The 19,907-nt window shown below is 40.9% G+C and overlaps 1 protein-coding gene across 4 annotated transcripts; it reads left to right on the forward strand.

The window, feature by feature from the left end:
* The first annotated feature begins 3,117 nt into the window (after positions 1-3,117).
* Positions 3,118-19,635, forward strand: zgc:66447 (SLAIN motif-containing protein-like). Of its 4 annotated transcripts, none has more exons than XM_043257390.1 (9): positions 3,125-3,608; positions 4,553-5,113; positions 8,965-9,104; positions 9,932-10,054; positions 11,692-11,832; positions 13,297-13,572; positions 14,635-14,775; positions 17,164-17,446; positions 18,816-19,635. In XM_043257390.1, the coding sequence occupies exons 2-9, from the start codon at positions 4,557-4,559 to the stop codon at positions 18,880-18,882; spliced, it is 1,728 nt and encodes a 575-aa protein (XP_043113325.1). In that variant the 5' UTR covers positions 3,125-3,608; positions 4,553-4,556; the 3' UTR covers positions 18,883-19,635. The 4 variants fall into 4 exon arrangements, with proteins under 4 accessions (XP_043113326.1, XP_043113325.1, XP_043113324.1 ...); XM_043257389.1 differs by having other exon boundaries at positions 3,131-3,608; positions 4,546-5,113; positions 18,813-19,635; XM_043257388.1 differs by having other exon boundaries at positions 3,137-3,608; positions 18,813-19,635.
* The last annotated feature ends 272 nt before the right edge of the window (positions 19,636-19,907 follow it).

Raw genomic sequence — 19,907 nt, forward strand, 5'->3', positions numbered from 1 at the left:
ATGGCCAAGTCAAAGTCCAGACCTGAATCCAATCGAGAATCTGTGGAAAGAACTGAAAACCGCTCTCCATCCAACCTCACTGAGCTTGAGCTGTTTTCTAAGGAGGAATGGGCAAAGATTTCAGTCTCTGAATGTGCAAAGCTGATAGAGACATACCCCAAGCGACTTCTAGCTGTAATCACAGCAAAAGGTGGTGCTACAAAGTATTAACTTAAAGGGGCTGAATCATTTTGCACGCCCAATTTTTCAGTTTTTTTATTTGTTAAAAAAGTTTGAAATATCCAATAAATTTCATTCCACTTCATGATTGTGTCTCACTTGTTGTTGATTCTTCACAAAAAATTAGTCTTGTAGCTTTATGTTTGAAGCCTGAAATGTGGCAAAAGGTCACAAAGTTCAAGGGGGCCGAATACTTTCACAAGATACTGTATTTTCTATCTCTCTCTCTCTCTCTCTCACACACACACACTCTCTCTCTCTCACACACACACACACACACACTCTCTCTCTCTCTCACACACACACTCTCTCTCTCTCTCTCTCTCTCTCTCTCTCTCTCTCTCTCTCTCTCTCACACACACGCCCTAATAAGCACACATTGCGTCAGAGAACAGTCTGTGTCTGATAGCATGTTTTGAGATTTGCTAAACATATTACAGGTCTTTTTATGTGATGTACACTACCTGTCTTTTCTGTATTTGTATTCAGTATTTTCCATTGATTTCTCATTACACTTGCCTCATTTGACTTCCCTGAATGCTGTGGGCTGTTTCTGGTCGTGACACGAGTCTCTACATGTTTACTGCAGCGTTCAGCGTGACTGATTTTCTCAGACTGTGATTATGCCACATCATCATTCACAATGAAGCAGAAATAATGCACATCATTCACTATATAGGAACCAAGGGTGGCACCAGTATTCGGTCACTTAAATCACACATTAAAGTGTCTGAATGTATGCAGCAGGTAAAAGAAGTATTTAACGCTCGGTAAACATATGTGAAAATAAATGATCACCAGATGTAACAACCCAAATAATCCATACACACAGAGAAGAGTCCTCAGATCTGTGAACCCTGACCTTTAGCTCTTCTTTTCTGTTAGATTCAGGTCGGCTGCTCAGTCTGAGGGGTTTGAAGCACAATCAAGGCTGAGTGTGGAACATTTAGTGGAAATGTTTTTGCTAACAATACACACTTAAAGACAGACCAGCCCTTGTTTTCAGTGTGTGTGTGTGTGTGTGTGTGTGTGTGTGTGTGTGTGTGTGTGTGTGTGTGTGTGTGTAATGAATAGCCAGAAGTGTAATTAGGAAGCTGCTGGGTTCAGCGAGGAAGTTCAGTCTAATTCTGCGCTGGAAGTCCTGACCTGTTATAGATGAATGATTGGTTGATTTAACCCTATGACGTCTGCTGTGTTTCAAACACACATCTCTAAGGCCTCTAAATAACAAAAAAGATCAAACCCTTTCTTGAAAAACACACACGATCCCATCCACGTCTTCTGTTGTGTGATAGATACTTCAGAGGTTCCTGTTAGTGTAGTTTACTACGCAGTGTGAACTACTATCTAACACCTTTAACCCCGTGAATATTCAGGAAGGGTAAGGGCAGTCGAATCGAGCCTAAACCATGAAGCATGGGTTGAAGTTCTCCAGGAATGACGTAAAAGACTCTCTTATCTGAAGCTCAGTGAGTAGTTTCAGTAGTAACGGTAACATTTCTTATATTATTAATGCAAAAAGCTGAGCTACGAGCTCTACAAGCAAACTCTGAACACCAACATCTGCAGTATCTGAAGAGTGGCTTATTCCTCAGAGGTCCTCTGAAGATCAAGTCTGATTGCCGGATGTTCTTCTGTCTTCTCCTAGCTGTCATCTTCTTTCAGCGCTCTTCTCCTTGTATGCCGCAGTCTTGTCTGCTTTTAAACCTTGCCTTCATCCCCACGTAACCTAGTAACCTTTAGGTTAGTTGCAAACCCTCCGTGTTTTATAATAGGGTTCTGTAGAACTGGTGCGAAAACACTAGAAGTAAAACACGGGAAGTCACGCACATTTATCTCAGCTCTACATCGATGTCGTTTAAAACATTTCAGGTACTTTCACATTCAGGGCATCAGATCTGGACTGACTTTGATCAAGTACACCTCAGAATAAGTGCAGTTATATTTCCAGATCAACTCTTGCTGGACTGATACTCTCTAATATCATATACTATATGAGCCGGGTGCATAAAATCTGAAGGGCATGCAAACTTTATTGTCTAAAGATTTTGTTTGATTTATTATTCATTCATTAATGTACTATTGACATGTATTATTATGTTGAAAACAGCTGAGAAGAACACAATTTACTTGAAATAGAAATCTTTTGTCACATTAGAAATGACTTCATCATCAGGTTCGATCAATTTAAAGCATCCTTGCTAAATAAAAGCATTCATTTCTTGAGAGTTATTTTAAATAGTAAAACAATATTTTACTTTTTCTGTTCAAATAAATTCCGGCTTGGTGAGCAGAAGAGACTTAAAGCACTGTTCTTTGGCAGGTGGTGTAAATGTTAACTCTCCATTAAGACTGATCATGAATGTCCCTTGGATCTATTGTTCAGACACGGCTTTGCCTGCATTCATCCATTTAACTGGCCTCGGCTCAGAAAAAAAGAACACTACACAGTTACACAGAGGTGCTTCTTTTCATCTTTGACCTGCGTATGGAAATATTCTACATGCATAGATCTACTACATGTGTCAGAAAGCGTCCTATATATAACTAGGCTCTTGGGACGACTCCTTTTCAAAGCATAGTCTTTAATGTACAAAGGTGTACCTTTTGAAAAGGTACCGCCCCGGTGACCTCTTTTGTCCTAGGCTTTTTTTTTTTTTGGTTTGTTTTTGAGAGAGGACACTGCACGAGTTTCCCACAATGCAGCTTATTTCTTGTTAAAACATTTATCTCTCTAAAATGATATGTTCCTAGATAACCCGGTAAGGTAATGAGAGCAAAGTGTATCACAGTATTGTTGAGTTTATTGTTGTTGCATAACTGTTGTGCGGTTTCAGTTTCTTTTAGAGAAGTAAGAAGTTGCCAATATGGATCGTATACTGTGCAATATTCAGTAAGTGGTGCGCTGGTATTTTATAGTGAACGAAACGTTTGTTTCGGTCTACAGCAGTGTTTTTCAATCCTCTCCCTCGGGACACACTGCTCTGCACATTTTGCATGCCCCAGGAGCAAGTTTGAAGACCACTGGTCTTCGGCTCATGAGCTAAAAACAGCGCAGGCTCTGAGGAAGTTTGTGTCGTGCCTCCATCTACTGGACAGAGCGCGTTACTGCAGCCTTCCGAGCGACGTCATCCAGCAGGCGGAGATCCGTGTCCATATATGGTCCGTGGCGTTACTGCAGTGGGCGGGACTTCGCCGCCGATTGGCTCAACTGGTGTCTATCACCTCTGGTCGATAGCAAACGAGCTAACTAGCGCCACTGAAGCCAAAATACTGTGAATGAAGCGCAGCGGCGAGGAACCCGCGGGTTACTTATTTAAATCTATTTATTTTTATTTTATATTTAAACATTAAATCGCTTATTTGCGGACACCGGGACGGAAGGAGAGGTATGTTGATTATCGAGCGAGTACTAAGTTAATTGGAAGCCGCTCAGCTTACACGCTACTAGAGACAGGAACATATTAGCTTAATGTGGATGGAAATAACTAACGTTACACCTAATGTTTTTGTGCTATTTAACGCGGTTTGGTTTAAGATATTAGTGCTGTTTAATGTCTACAGACAAATGAACTAGATTAAAGTTTTTTTTCCATAAGTATGTCCTTGCTAGTTCAAACAATCCTCATTTGTTTGCTGCTTTGTTTATTTGTTTTGCTAACTTGTGCTATTGCTGTTATGATGAACATTTTGCTGGCGCATAAAATTAACCTGAAATAACCTAATACGACAGATTTTTGCTCTGTAGACCACATTAACCTTCAAATATAAGTGTAACAGATATAAATGTTACTTGAGCGTTTTTGTAATGGCTCACAAAAGGATGATTTATTCAAATATTAAATATGATTTAAAAAATAATTTATTTTTACACGTAAAAACAGAAGTAATTATTGAAAAACTTAAACGGTACAAACATTTTATATTTAAGAAATGTTTTTAAATCACTAACTAGCCAATCCTTTACGAAAACTAACCATTCTTTTATTTTAATAAAACTGTAGTAATCTTTTTTTTTTTTTGGCGTATTGTTTACCATTTGTATAAGCACAGTTTTAACCTAGTTTGGTTAAACTATACTAAGTGTAGCAAAATCATGGTTATTCTATCTATAATAACCATAACTTTTTGGTTTAACTTGTAGAAAAACGATGGATCGTTGTCTGTTAAAGATTACTTACTAATACAGAATGTTTAACTGGAGGCATATGTATGGAAATGTGTTGGTGTACATAAAAAATGCAGTGATTGTTAGGTAAAGTCCTAGTAAGAAGCTTTGAGAAATGCACTTGGATATGTTATTTTTGATCGCTTGTCTTGCCTGAGGTTGCAGGAGAATGGTCGTCCCTGATGGTGGAAGTGTCATCCAGCCAGCGGACAGCAGTGATGCAGACGAGCTGATGTCCAGCTCCGAGCCGGAGTTCGGTCCCAATCTGACCGCGGTGGAGCTGGAGGAGGTGCGTAAGCTGCAGGAGCTGGTGCGCCGCCTGGAGGTCCAGAATCAAGCCCTGCGCAACAGGGGCAGCAAACTGGTGCTGGGGGCCGCGGGCAACAGCAACCTCTCCGCCGGAGCTAACAGGAATAACTTGCACGGGGCCATGGACACTTCACCCGGAGCAGAGGACGCTGGGAACATGGTGGGCAGCAGCAGCAGTGAGGACATGTCTCCGCTGCCCGAGGCCTCCAGGCTCCAGGAGGAGGAGGAGGAGGAAGAAGAGGACGGGTTCTTAAGCTCCAAACAAACACTGGGACGCTTCGATCCGAGTCTGTCTCCAGACCTCTGTGAAGCGGACACGCCGGGAGCGAGGGAAGCGGGTATGGACCAGTCCGCCCTGGACGAGGTGGACGAACTCGACTTAGAGACATGCGCTCAGGCCGAGGGTGAAGACAGTTGGTGAGTGTCTTTTTATTATAATCTCACACATAATCATAATAAAATGCCCCACGCTAACCATTGCTGTTTTAGATTGGAATTTGGAGAAGGTCTCTAGAATGATTCACGGAGCAGATAAAATACATAATTTATTTATCAAATGGGCCTGTCATTTTGTTTTAACCATTTTCTTCATTTAAAGTCTTAAATATGTGAGGTGTGCCGTTTCATGAAACGTTTTTTGGAGTTTTATTTGACCACTTTGTATGTGTGTGTGTGAAAATTTTATATATTGTTTGTTGAATTTCAATGCAAAATTAGATTAATTGGTGTTAAACATTTCCAGCACATTTGAACAATACCGTGACGATACTGATAACTGTAATAATCATCGTGATTAGAAATTTCATACAGTTACATCTTTACACTTTCTCTTAGAAAATTGTGGCCATCACAGTGAGTTTGGTGAGGTCACTTCAAGAATGATTCTTTACTCATCTACACGTCACCCAAGAGGTTCATGTTCATGTCTGAGCTGCAGTGAACATACAGTTTGGATCTTCAACCTGTTGAGCACCATTTTAGTCTCCTACAAGGAGGAATATCCTGGAATGTTTTCCTCAAAAACCTTTATCTGTCCCAACGTTACATGGTCAGGCAGAAACATGCTTCATTGCTACATGCACGACAAACAAATAAAGTAAAAAAAAAAAAATAGTCTGTTAGATTACCATGTTGGCTCTGACTTTCAGTGTCTTCCTTTATTCGCGCTGTTGTTGTTTAATTCGACTATCACGACTCGTGTTCTCGGGTTTGATGAAAGCCAACTAAAACCGAACGCATTATTTAACAAGAATCCTGACCTTGACTATTAGTCTTACATGAACCATCGTGCCTTAATGGCACTTTATTAGCACAGCGGTTCACACCGACCTGCCCAGAGAAAGCCCACAATCTAGGATAATGCTTACTGGCCCAAAACAAATCAAAAGAGCCCGTTCCCGATGATGTTCTGCTCTCTAGATTAAGTACGTCTGCTCTGAATGCGTGCCAGCGCCGCATGGGTGAGCGTGGCTGTGATTTGTGAGCGTCTGAGACAGCGGGGTCCTCCGGTGTCTGCATGGGACGTCCAGTGGCATCTCTCAGATCAGAGTGGAAGCCTGTTAGAGCTGGAGCCGCTCTTCTTTCGGTTCAGTGCAAAGGATTGTCAGATGCACGCGGTTTGCTCTTGATCTGCGATTTCTCGAGTATCATTTTAAATATTCAACTACACCATTAGCATGCATGACTCACTGGATAGGCAGTTTACTCGCCCAGTAGCGTTGACTTAAATACAGCTCATAACTACTGCTATAAATACCTCTTAACTAAAGAATTTGGTAACACTTTACTTACAGGCGTCTTTGTTATGTGTACTAACTATTATAATAACAGTAAATTAAACCAAACCCTAACCATATAGTAAGTGCATGTAGTTGATTAATATTACTCAGTACTTCAATTAATAATTACTCCGTGACAAACACACCTTAGAATTTTTCTGTTATACTTTTTGTTTCTTAAACTGAAACCAAAGGGTGACCTTATTATTAGCATACAACCCAAAAGTTTTTTAAAATGAAAGACTTTTTAGTCAACAAGCCAATGTTTCTTTTACAGTAGAACACAAAGAACATAACAATGGTTAAACCGAGAAATCCACTAAATGAGCTCAATTCATTTTGATGCTTGCTACAGGTCTCAAAAAAGTTGGTAAAGGACAACAAAGGAAAAGCAAGACATTTTGAAAAGATTCAGCTGGCAGAACTTCTAACAACTAAACCTGTTAATTGACATCAGTCTTTCAGAGGTAAACATGGGCAGAGGCTCTCCAATCTGAAAGAGTGTGTAAAAAAAACATTGAGGAACGCTGTTTTTGTTTAAGTATTCCTTAATGTCTACTTGCAAATGCTTTGCAAATATCATCATCTATAGTTTATAACATCATCAAAAGATTCAGAGAAACTGTGTGAGAGACGAGGCTGAAGATCTGTTGGATGGCTGTGGTCTTCAGGCTCTCAGATGTGACGCTCATCACATGATTCTGTCCTTGTCTTTACTAAATGGGCCCAGGAATACTTCCAGAAACCACTGTCTGCAGCTCTGCCATGATAAAAGGAAGCCGTATGTGAACATGGTCCAGAAGCGCTGTTGTGTTCTGTGGGCAAAGACTCATTTGGCACGTCATTATATTTAAATAATGTCAAAGATAACCACAAACTCTTGGAATGGGATCAAATTCCAGCATTAAAACTCCGGAAATTCACGACCTTGATGCCCAGACGTCTTCAAGCTGTTAAACATGACCTCATTACAATTATTCTCAGACCTGTAGCGGACATCATATTTGAAATGAGCTCATTTAAACAAAAATTCTTAGTTTAAACGGTTATCTATGTTCTTTTGTGAATAAAACATTTGTTAATGTGATTTGAAAAATGTTTTCGTTTTCATTTTATTCGAATGTAAAAAATGTCCCAGCATTTACAGAATTGGGGTTGTACTTCTATAACCGCAGGCTATAGGATTAGTCTGTCCTGCATTGATTTGTTCATTTATTACAGACTTTCCAAAAGGAATTAATAATAACAAGCAGCTAATCTCTGTAATGCAGCTTTAATTGTCATCAGAATAATCCAGGCAGTGATCCTGCAGCGTCGGCCAGCAATTAGCCGCTCCGTATGTCCGTATCTGTAGCGGGAGGTTAATAGAGGCACGTCTGCTCGCAGCACTGGGGCCGTGTCTTTGGCGAGGCCATAAGCAGCTTTTGATGGATTTAAGCTTCATGTGATACTGCTCATTCTGGACGGTGAAAAGAGAGGATTGTTATGAACCGGGTGGTGACCAGGGCACTTTTTAATAGGATCCATTATATAAAGCAGTGGTGTGTTGTTTTGTTTGGGTTCCTGCTTACATTGGCTCTCCTAGCTATTGAATGTGAAGTAATGTAGTTATAAACATCCCCACTGTTAAACACAGAAGATGCCCATCTATACGTTTAGGGTTAGGGTCTCGTCAGCCCTCTGTGAAGGTGGCATAACTTTCTACTGTGTTTTTCTTTTTTTGTAAATTTTTTTATTACTATATGTTTGACAGGAACCAGTCTGCTCTTCCATTTGTGGATGCTGGTGGTCCAGAATTAAATATGCAGAAGTGCTCTCTCGTTCTCAAACGTTATGACTTAATGGCAGTGAAGGAGACGTCTAATACTTGAAATGCTGACAATATTTCAAATGAGCTGTCCAGTCTCTGCTTTCAAATAGGATCAGGGATCATTTGCCATCGTTATATTCTCTCTGAAGGAATTGAATGTTTGTTGTGTCTGTGTTCGAGAGAACAGGCTCCATCAGAACAGCATTTATTGACACAGCCGCTCATGATGGATGGGTGCTTCACAAATGATCAAGCGCTTGTTCCAGTAAACACAGTTCATCCCACATAAAGGCCGTTTGATTTCCCCTTCTATTTACTTTCGAGCTACAATCATGTAGGGGAACAGGAAGTTCTGTGCTGTCTGTTTTTATGAGTAGAAAGTCTTGGTGATGAGTACACACTGCAGACACCAGAAGCTCTTTCTTCAGGTGTTCAGGCATAAGTCCAAAATCATGTAGAGCAAAATAACACCCTACCGAGAGACACAGTGTATTGCTGTAAATGCACAATTATCCCCAACAATACAATTATAACACAATCGTGCGAAGCCTTTGATGTGGTCTCTCTTCTCCTACAAAACCGATGTGGCCATAACTACAGGTTCATTCGCGTGAATGATTTCAGGTACGGGTTCTGTGTGTTTATTGTTCCGTGAATGTGTGCTGTTTTTCTCTCCGTAGGTTGTATGTTTCACCAAAGAAGCAGGTTGCGGCTGAACTGGGTCCTGAGTCACCGCTCAAATGGTGTCGTAAAGTTCTCGATCATCCCAGTCCAGAGACTGAGGTCGCCTGTCGGACGCTCATCAACCGGCTAGACCAAAGTAAGGGAGCTTGACATCCATTCATTGCATGCAAGTGAATGATTTGGGTTTACTACAGAGGCATTGCCAGTGTGCCCTTTTCCGGGGAAATATTGTTCTTTCACTCTATTTTATGCTTCTGTAGCATCTGTCACAACATGAATGTGCCCTTTAAGTGATGAAACACGAATAGACGTTTTCCTCTGTGTGGTGGCATGCATCAGAGCAAAACAGAGGATTAGGAAAGAAAATATATAGAATAGAGACTTGATTCTGTGCATTATTGATTACTGTTCGCGTTCGGTTGGATGTTGAGATGCGAGCGTGGCTCTGGAGAACATGAGCTTTGATCGGTCTAAATGATTAGAGAAGTCCTTCAAAGAAAAGTGCAAGGAGATGTATAACATGCATTTTATTCAATAATGTCTTGCTGAAGGTATCAGAACGCATTTTTTTTGTCAATGTTATTGCATTGTGATTTCATAATGCTGACTGATAATAATGTTAACCCTCTGAATTGAGGGTTAGTTCACCCCAAAAAGACGTTCCTCCTCCTGTGGGACAATTTTATTGTATTCGTTATACTTGCATATTTTAAATTTGTTATTGCCATGAACATAGCATAAGATGCTGAAGTGGCATTAAATAAAAATACTGCTCCTTTGTGCGACACAAAAGAAGATATTTTGAAGAAATATCTCATCTGCAGTCAAAAACAAAATGGAGGCATTCTTCAAAATAACACCGTTTCACAGAAGGTGAATTTTGAACAGTATGAGGGTGAATAAGTTGTTTTTTTTATCCAGTTGCTGTGATATAATATAAAATAACGTGTTTATGGTTTGCAGAGTCTAGATGGAAGAACGTGTACAGCAGCCCATCTCAGTCCAGTGAGGCTGGCGTCTCGGCGTCCTCGTCTGCTGGGTACCTCAAATCAACTAACAAAACACTACTAACCTCTGGCAGCTCAGGTATGGCATTAACCCCATTCAGTGTGCATCACACACACACACACACACCCTGGCAGGCGTTCACTGGTGTGTGACTGGTTCAGGACACAAAACAGATGACAGGATCAGATTTCACGCATGAGGTGTCTGGCAAACATTTCTAGCTGGCACGCTCCTCTTGCCTCGTCTTCGTCCGTGTGTTTTTCTGTGTTTAAAAACCTGTTTGGTGTGCGGCGTGCGCTGAAGTCACGAGGAACTGCCTCTGCATGCGTTTGTGCTGTTTAATGAACCTTGTTAGTAACCAGAGGTAATTTCATTGCTTTGCCGCGTGATATGGAGCAGAAATCATATCTGTATTTTTAGACTGGACGTACATCCTCTTTTAAGTGCAGCCCGTTTATAATAATCTCTACAGATGAAATGATTTAGCTGTTCATCTGATCTTTTAAATCAGAATCATCTTCAAAGAATTGAACTAGGGCTGCAACTATTGATCATTTTGATTAATCAGTTAATTTAGAGGTCCCATATTGTCAAAACTGAAATTTCCTGCCTTTTTCATGATAAATCAGCCTGCATAAAGTAGCTGTGACTTCCCTAAAAATCTACTCATAAATGACATAGATGTGAGATCAAAGAAAACTTTAGATGAGCTCATAACAGCAAAAGATAATACTTAATTGAACTTTTTCTGATAAGAAGTGTGCAAACTTTCTGTCCATTCCACTCGTGTTTAAAAACAGGTGTTGTCTTTTTTTTTGTTTTTTTTTTGTCTGGCAGTGGCATCATGTATGCGATCATATTTCTAATTTGATTCTGTATTACATCGATTCTGGCACCCAACATCACAAGAAGATTATATTTTAAGCTCCTTATGTAGCTGAGCCGCCTCAGTCTTCCCTTTGTTTTGCCTCCCGCTAGCGCTGCGACAATTGTGACGTAGTTGCGTTTGATTGGCCTGGTCGTGCGTCACTCAGAGAGAACAGGCCAATCAGAAGAGAGGCTCCTGTGAAAACACATTGAGATGTTTTACTGCAAATATATATCCTTAAGGACATCAACACCTAAAATAAAACTGAAAAGCTGTACAATATGGGACCTTTAATTAAAAAGCCAGGATTTTGGCTATTATGAAAAAATATATAAAACAAATATTGCTATTGTGTCTATATATATATATATATATATATATATATATATATATATATATATATATATATATATATATAGGATATATATATATATTATTTTTTTCCCTCAGATTAACTAGTTATTCACTAGTTTCAAGTCACTTGCCTGGTATGTGTGCAGACGTGTTTGTTGACGAGATATTTTGGGTAACACTTTATTTTAAGGTGTCCGTGTTGTGCATGTTACATGTGTTTTCTGTTGTAATTAGGGATGCACCGATGCATAGTGTATCATAGTGTATCAAAACCTGAAACCTGTTTTTTTTTTTTTTTTTGTTTTTTTTTTTTTGCTCTTATCTCAGTCCTAATTACATGCAAGTAACCCTAAACCAAACCCTCGTCCTAATCCTAACCAGATGAATGTAGTTAATTAAGATTACTCTGTTTCACCGTAACAAGGACACCTGGAAATAAAGCGTAACCTCTTTTTATTATGCCTTCTTATGATCAGTGTTGTGTTGATCACAGGTTACATGGCCGCCCCCTCCGCTCTCAGCTCACAGTCGTCTATTGATAGTGAGTTAAGCACCTCGGATGACTCCATCTCTATGGGCTATAAGCTTCAGGACCTGACTGATGTTCAGATCATGGCTCGTCTGCAGGAGGAGAGTGAGTATTGTTCACCCGACGCAGGGTTTTAGCGCTGCGTGCCAAATGCAAATAAATGTGGCATATGGAAATGCTCTCTGTTCTAGAATGTCCTTTTGCTTGCTTTAAACTCTGCTTCAAAAGCAAGATCTGGCAACGGTTCAGACAAGCGGTGGACCGCTGTTATTTGTGTATTGAGAAGACTTTTGGGGATTAACCGGAGTCTGTTGTGTAACTATTACACAGCAGTTGAGGGTGAAAGCTCGGGAGTTTCATTATTTGGCCGTGCGGTTCGACGCTCATTACTTTTTTAAAACCAGCTGCTCGGCACTTCCTGATGGACAAAATAAAACCCTGCCTGACTTTTTTTTTATTCCCAGTTGCATGTCTTTCATGCTGAAAACTCTTCTCGTGTTTTGGCATAATAGCACATTTAGACCAAACACATCTTTATTAAAGGTCAGTCTGTTGCAGATTAAATACAAGGCAGGCTGAATGCCTTCATCTGAGCCTCTGTAACAGTTGGTCTTGCATCTGTTGTGTTTGTAGTATTTATTTATTTTTTGTGTGTGTTTGTAGTTACTGTAGTTACTAATTACTTAATTAAGATGGATAGAATGTGAACACAGCATACGTCTAATCTCCCTAATTGGACTTTTTATAATTCTTCAAAGATAGGATTTAAAACGTGTTACACAAGAAAAAAAAAAGGAAATCCTAAAAACTGTATCCATCAGAGATCCCTGTATGAGCAGCTGCTTTCCGGACGAGGGCTGTCAAAGTGGAGGAAAAACTTATTTGAATAATTTAGCAGAATTTTAATTATTGCTAAATTATTTTTGAATTATGATCAGATTTGCAAGGCATGGTTTCGTGTATGGTGGAAAAAAAGCTTTTGGCTCCTCTCCTTAGGCCACAAGAAAGCACATCAAGAAAATGATTAATAATTCACGACAATCTTTTGAGAAATGTGCCTAGTTTTTGAAAAGAGTACTATGAATAGTGCAACAGTCATAGATATTGCTCTAGAAAACGTGATAAATATGGGTTCATTGTGAACGACGGGATTTTCTCCATTTGACGTTCTCGTTTGAATAAACAAGCAGCAGTGTCACATCTAGTGTTTGCATTCAAGTGTGTAATTTTATTTTAAGATTTGACAGCGCTAAAGTGGGTTTACATCTAAATACTCAAACACTCTTCAAAATCCTAAATGCATCAGTATTATACAACTCCAAGGCTTTCATTTTTGACATTCATGTTTCCTTTTGACTTGTAATAATGATACTGATGATTAAAACTGCAGTCCGTATTTTCGAAAAACTGGAATGTAATTTAATTTGAGTGAAGCACTTCATGAACGCACAATCGTTTCTGGAGCACATCCTCAGTCAAAATGATGTTTAATTATTCCAGCAATAGTTTTGAAGACCGGTTGGTTATGTACTTGCTCAGATACTGATTTTGGGCGTTGGTGTTTTCCAGGTCTGCGTCAGGACTACGCCTCTACCTCGGCCTCGCGCCGCAGCTCCTCCGCCTCCCTGCAGTCTCTGCGTCGAGGCACCTACAGCGACCAGGAGCTGGACTCCTACAGTCAGGAGGACGAGGAGGACGAGTGCTGCTCTCTGCCCCAGAGGCTCCAGCGCTACTCGCCCTCGCCCCACGGCTCGCCCCGCTGCCTGTCCCCCAGCACGCTGGCCGAGTACAGCCGCCCGCGCATGTCCCGCCGCTCGCTGCAGGGCCCGGGGCCCAGGACTGAGGGTAGGCAGCGTCCAGCACGCAGCAAACTACTTGTGATGATCATTGTCACATTAACAATAATAATAAAAAACCAAAACTTTCCCATCCTCAACTAAAATACTGATGTTAAAACTCTATAATTAAAATACTTCGTAATAGTTCACTTAAAGCCTTTATGTAATATGCATTACCAAGGTTTTATATAACTAATACCTTGAAAATAGTTTAACTTGGCTTGCAGTTCTTACAATATAAATCTCTTGTATGTGTAAATATCATCCATGGCCCCTTTATTGTAAGAAATCAGATGACAGTACCAGAATAAGTTAGATTAATTAACTTTGAAAACATACTGTAACATTCAGAACTTAAATCTTCATCCCCTCTCTAAAAAAAGACTAAGATGTGAAACTCCGCTAAAGAAAGCTCATTAGAACTGCCTGAATTTCCACTGCATTCTTGCCTGTTGGGAGATCAGAAAATAGCGAGCTGAGAGCTGGATGGATGTTATTATGCTCACACGCTGGGGTGTAATGGTACACCGATATGACATGCACTTTGGTATGACTTCAGCATGGCAAGGGGGAAAAATGACAAAAGTGTGTTTAATATATAACTGTTTTTCGTCACGTTTTGTTCATAAGCGGTTTTATTGTCTTTCCGCAATTTAAATGATTATTTTTGGATTTATAAAACTAGTAGCAGAGATGATCATGCTGCTGTTGGAACATGAGGCCTTGTTTCTTATCAATAGTAATAATATATATAAAACTGATTACAATGAATTTCCACTTCTGTGGTGGTTAAAGTGGACCATTACACCCCTACTTGATCCTCAAGTCCCTGAACTTGACACCTGGAGTGGCACATTTCAGCACCAAACAGCAGTTTTTTATTACATCTGTCACACGTGAACAGATCAGTAAGTCACGAAGGCTCTGAAACCCCAAAAACCTGGCCTTTCGATTCTCCGGGTCAGGATCATCCTTACAGGTGGACTTTGCATGATCCACGTCCCCTTCGATGCTGATTCGCTGCATGCGTGTTGTGAGTGCGTTAAGCAGGCTGTGTGTGTGGTTTCAGAGGAGCTCAGGCACAGCATGCCTAACCTGACCCCGCGCAGCAGCCTGCAGTCTCTGGAGGCGGTCAGAAACAGCCGCAGCATGGAGGCTAACCTACAGAGCTCAGGCCACCGCACGTCCCGTCTGCCCCAGTCCCCCACAGGTTGGTACCCCGCTCCTCCACCTTCAGCTTCTCCCCAAAATAAAGATTCTTTCATTCATCACTCGCCCTCATGTTGTTCCAAACCCGTAAGACCCTCGTGTTCGGAAAACAAGATGAGATATGTTTGATGGAATCCCAAGAGCTCTCTGACCCGACCGTATTTTGTGTGCAAAGAAAACTAAAATATGTTTATTCGCACACAAAGTATTCTTACAGCTTCTCACAACATTACGGTTGGACCCCTGATGACACATGGACTGTTTCTGGATCATTTCAGCTGTGTTGCTGTCTATGGAGGGTCATCAAAAAATATCGTAATTTTTGTTCCGAGTATGAACGAAGGGATGAAACTTACGGGTTTGGAAAGACATGAAGGAAAGTAATTAATGACAGAATTTTTGGGTGTCCTATCCCTTTAACACTCTCTCTCTCTCTCTCTCTCGATCCACAGTTCCATGCACAGGTGTGTGTGTGTGTGTGTGTGTGTGTGTGTGTGTGTGTGTGTGTGTGTGTGTGTGTGTGTCTGGTTTCTGTGCGATCACTCCCTCTCTCTAACCCTTTGTTGAAAAGACAATACACTGCTGGGTCAGTTTCTCCTCCCGTCCCATCCTTTATCTCTCTCTCTCACGCCGTTAGTCTGTTCCTTAAACCTGTTGAACCTGTAGCGTTAGCATCGCTGTCACACGAGTTGTGTGTAGCCGGACATTCGGGTCGACAGCAGAAGGTCTAGACTCAACCGTGGCTTTCAGAGGCCGATTAAAAGGACACGGCCAATCACAGATCTGTCCAGCATCATGTTTTGGGGTGTGAAAATGCATCAAAATCTGTGCGTTGGAAATTAGCGTCCTTCTGAAAGTCCAGTGTTTAGTTCATCCCGAAAGGCACTCATTTTCACAGTTTTAAACAAAAAAAAACCTATTATGATTCTCACATGCTCAGCATAATTTTCTGAAAAAAGGGCTGGGTTTTGACCGAGTTATAACCGATGAAAATGTGTTTTTACTCTATTAAACAACTCTCATGACTCTCGCATCGAGGCCTGTCAACGTCGTCTTTCACCATTGCAGTCTCCTCTATGTAGTTGGTTTTCTACTGTGAACATGGGCCTGGACCTTGTAGAACAGCAGTGCAAAACCAAAAGCAATGCACATACAAACTATGTTTACAACAATGGTGCCGTGCTATTCTTAGAAACACTGTACACGTACACAGCCTTTAAACATTACTCTTCTAAAGTCAGTAGACGAGACCTGTATGCTGTGAAGATGTTTAATGTCCTCGCTTGTGTTCACAGAGCTTGATTTAGGTTACGTTTAACCAAAAGCCCATTCAAAAAAACCCCACTGACTTTAGTACAGTGGAAGCAGAAGGGCTAAAAACCTGTTTCCTCCCCGTGGCACTCAATAACAAAGGTGTGGTTTGATTTCACCTCTATTACTAATAGTTATGTAACCTGAATGTGGGTTAGTTTTAGCCTACGGCCAGCTCATGCCTTGTAAGATTGGTTTAGAACTAAACAAGGTTATTGTGCTTAATATTTAGGCTCTGATCTCTTAGGAAGAGTCCATCTTGTGTCGAGTCTTTCATGCTCTTCTCTCTGGATGTCCTGGGGCTGCTGTGTTATCACGTTTCCTAGCCTGATTGAGAGTGGAGAATAAGATCTTTTACACACCGGTCCCTCCTCGAGGTCGCCGCAGGTTCTTCTCAGGCAATGTCTTTTTCAGTCACTCGCTTTGGACAGACGCTTGTTCTTCAGATGGCATCCAGCTTTTCTTGAATATTTCACCAGAGCCAAAGGCATCTTCCAGCTCGATGTTTCCCTCCAAAGGTCCGGGTCACAAGCGAGGAACAGACCAGGGTTTATTAAGGGAACAACTGGGGTGAAAATTTTCTTATGTGCACGGCAAGTGAAGGAGAGTTTCACAAACTTAGACCAGTAATAAGTCAACATTATTAAAAATAGAAAGTAATAATATATCATATATATATATATATATATATATATATATATATATATATATATATATATATATATATATATATATATATTATATATATATATCTCTCTCACTCACTCACACACACACACACACACACACACACACACACACTTTCTAAATGAGTTTTCTTGATGATGTTCTTCTGAATCATGATGGATTTTTGTGGTGGTTCTGTATTTTGGGAACCCGTTTAGGATTGTTGTGCACTAAAAATAAGGGCCTGGTTCTGTCCCTACTGTTATGAACCTGTTTCTTGGATTTTTGTCTCTGTGAAAGTCTCTAGCAGTTTTTGTAACTGTTGGGTAAAAAGCTGTGTCTTGTATATTGTCAACATCCTTGTAATTGCTGTGGATTTCAGAGGAGTGTTTGTGATTGGCTGCTCTTGTAGGTGTATCGTCTGGGAGGATGAGGGCTGATGGCCAGTCTTCTCTCTATCTGAGGACTCCCATGAAGGCCCTGAGCCCCGTGAGCTCCATGTCTGCGCTGCGGCAGCAGGCCAAAGGGCCAGCGAGTGCCCAGGGAGGGCTGAGGAGGGTGCAGTCGCCCGGTCCTAACAATGGGGCGTCATACTCCGGCTCCAGGAGCGCTGCTGTCGGCCGGCAGACGCCAGGAAGAGGCCTGACACCCGCTTCACCTTCGTCCAGAGGCAGACTTCCACAGACGCCCAGGAGGTGAGTCCAGCCTGGGGTGTAGCTCGCTCAATAACCACCACAGAATGATGCACTGTTGTGGAAACAAACTAGCCGGTCTCGACTGTTTCCCGAAGACTGTCACATCTCGCATTAGTCAACAGCCCTTTATTGTTGAACTAACGTCACACACATGAGGTGGAAGAATAACTTCTGCTGTTAAACTGATTGGAGATCTCTAAGATGCTGCTGTTTTGAACATGGCACCTGATGGCTAATTAGCTTCTTTTTTCTTTTTTTTCCTTTCATTCCTGTCATTTTGCTTCATTTGATGTTTGCTTCTCTATTTTGTCGTACTCCAGGGTTCCCTCGAGGGTATTTGTTCACATTTGTACTCCTCAGAAACGGTGCTTTTTGCGGTTGTGCTAAAATACATAGATTTGTATTCAGATACAATGTACTGTGTAGATTGCACTGCTTGTTAGCTAATTGTGCCCAAGAGCATATTTCTGTAAGCCCATGTGTCTTTCCTAGAAGATACAGTGCTTCTCATCACAGCTGGAGAGCTGTAGTTAAAGGATTCACCCAGAGATTCCACTCAAAGCATCCTAGATGTAGGTGACTTCCTCCTTTCAGACAGAGTTATGTCCTGGTACTTCTAAGCTCTATTATGGCAGTAGGCTGTTTGTACGCTTTAACAATACATAACATGTTAAATAAAGTTGTGTGCAACCTTCAAACATCCCTCACACGGCTCCGGGGGATGAATAGAGGCCCCCTGTAGTGAACCCATGAGTTTTTCTAAAATAAACATCCATATTTCACTATAAAACAACAAAAATACTTTTTTTCCCCCTCTCACTTCAGCTGACTGAACTAACCAGAAGATGTTTAGGCAGATGATGAAAGGTCACGCAAGTCTGGAAAATGCATTAAGAAAAAACTCGTCTTCTCGTCTTGGTTTATCCTCGGTTTGTGCTTCTCATTCAGGACTGGTGTTTTGCTTTGTTCTCGTCAATAATCACGCGACGCGATGTGTCTTACGTCAGCGGCCAGGACCGCCTCGGTGTGTCACAGTCGGCAGAAGTGAGAAAAGTGTTCATTACGTTTGATATTTATCTCTCAAAACACTACAGGAGGCCCTTATTCCTTCCCCGAGCCGTGTGAGGGATGTTTTATTATGTGGTGTGCGCTTTACTTAACGTGTTACAGACTGTTAAAGGGAATCGTTCTCCTACTGCAGGACCATCTTTAATTAGATTTGTCTGAATGAAGAAAGCCACATACACCTAAGATGCTTCGAAGGAAAGTAAAAGACCAATGTTTGGGTGAACTAACCCTTATCGTACGTTTGCGAATGTAGACATTGAGCAAGCTCTGTGAAACTGAGGTCACTTGTTCTCTGCAGCAGATCACTGGGAATGACCAAACCGTGCACTCCCATCGCCGATGAATCCTGGAAAGACGGATGTTACTGAAGCCATGAGAACTTCATCCGTTTTCCTCACAGCAGAAACTATGAACATCTCTAAAAGACATGGCAGAGAAAAATCAACACAGTCCCTAAAACTGGACCCTCCATAATAAGAGGAATGGACCTGAGTTCAGAGACTACTACGAATTGTAATATTTGCTTGATTTTCAGATATCGATATACTTTTATTTTCATGAAAATGGGGACGTACGAAAAAAGTATGAGAACTTGAATAATGAAAAAGATTTGATGTCCTGTAATACTTGTTGTTTTTGTGAAACAATGTGTGGAATTTAATTCCTAAATGCAGTGGAGTAACCTGATGTTGATTTTGCATGTTTATCTATTTTTAGAAATGAAGGATATATGGTTTTTAATGGTGAGAATTTTTAATTTGATGAAGGAATTGTTATTGTTGTAAAGCAAGACATTTGTCTGTTTTGTATCGTCGAGACACAGCAATAGTTTTCACAAAAATTGACCTCAGAGAAAATAATTTTATTATTAATATTTTTTTTTTTTTTTGAATAGAGATCACAGCAATGTGCCAAGGTGCATTACTACTGCAACACTGTTCCTTAATTCAGAGTGCTTGAAGTTACTACACTTTCACTCCATCTGGACGTTTCTGGAAGTTTTGATGCCTGTATAGTCTAGTTTTAAATATGCACTAAGCCAGTAAAATTGGAATTATGAGTATGCAATGATAATGGAGTGCCTCAGAAAATCAATAAACCAATTTCAGCAATAAATCTAACATACGCCTTCTTATTTTATGGAAACTTTTTTTGCTTGGCAAGTCTCAAAGGCTTTGTGGTGTTGTCAAAAGTAGCCAGAATGCATCTGCAGTACGTGTGTTTTGTCTGAACGTGGTAATCGCATTCATGCAGCATCACGCTAATTGCGCTGTAACTTATTTCGGAAGAAAGCGCAATGTTATCGTATGAGGTGACGTAAAAGCGTGCCGCGCGTTCGCTCTGCCCCTCCCTCTGCTGTTGTCAACGAGCATTCTGATTGGCCGAGGCTTAG

Source organism: Puntigrus tetrazona, chromosome 14, assembly GCF_018831695.1.
Source record: "Puntigrus tetrazona isolate hp1 chromosome 14, ASM1883169v1, whole genome shotgun sequence".
Classification (NCBI taxonomy): domain Eukaryota; kingdom Metazoa; phylum Chordata; class Actinopteri; order Cypriniformes; family Cyprinidae; genus Puntigrus; species Puntigrus tetrazona.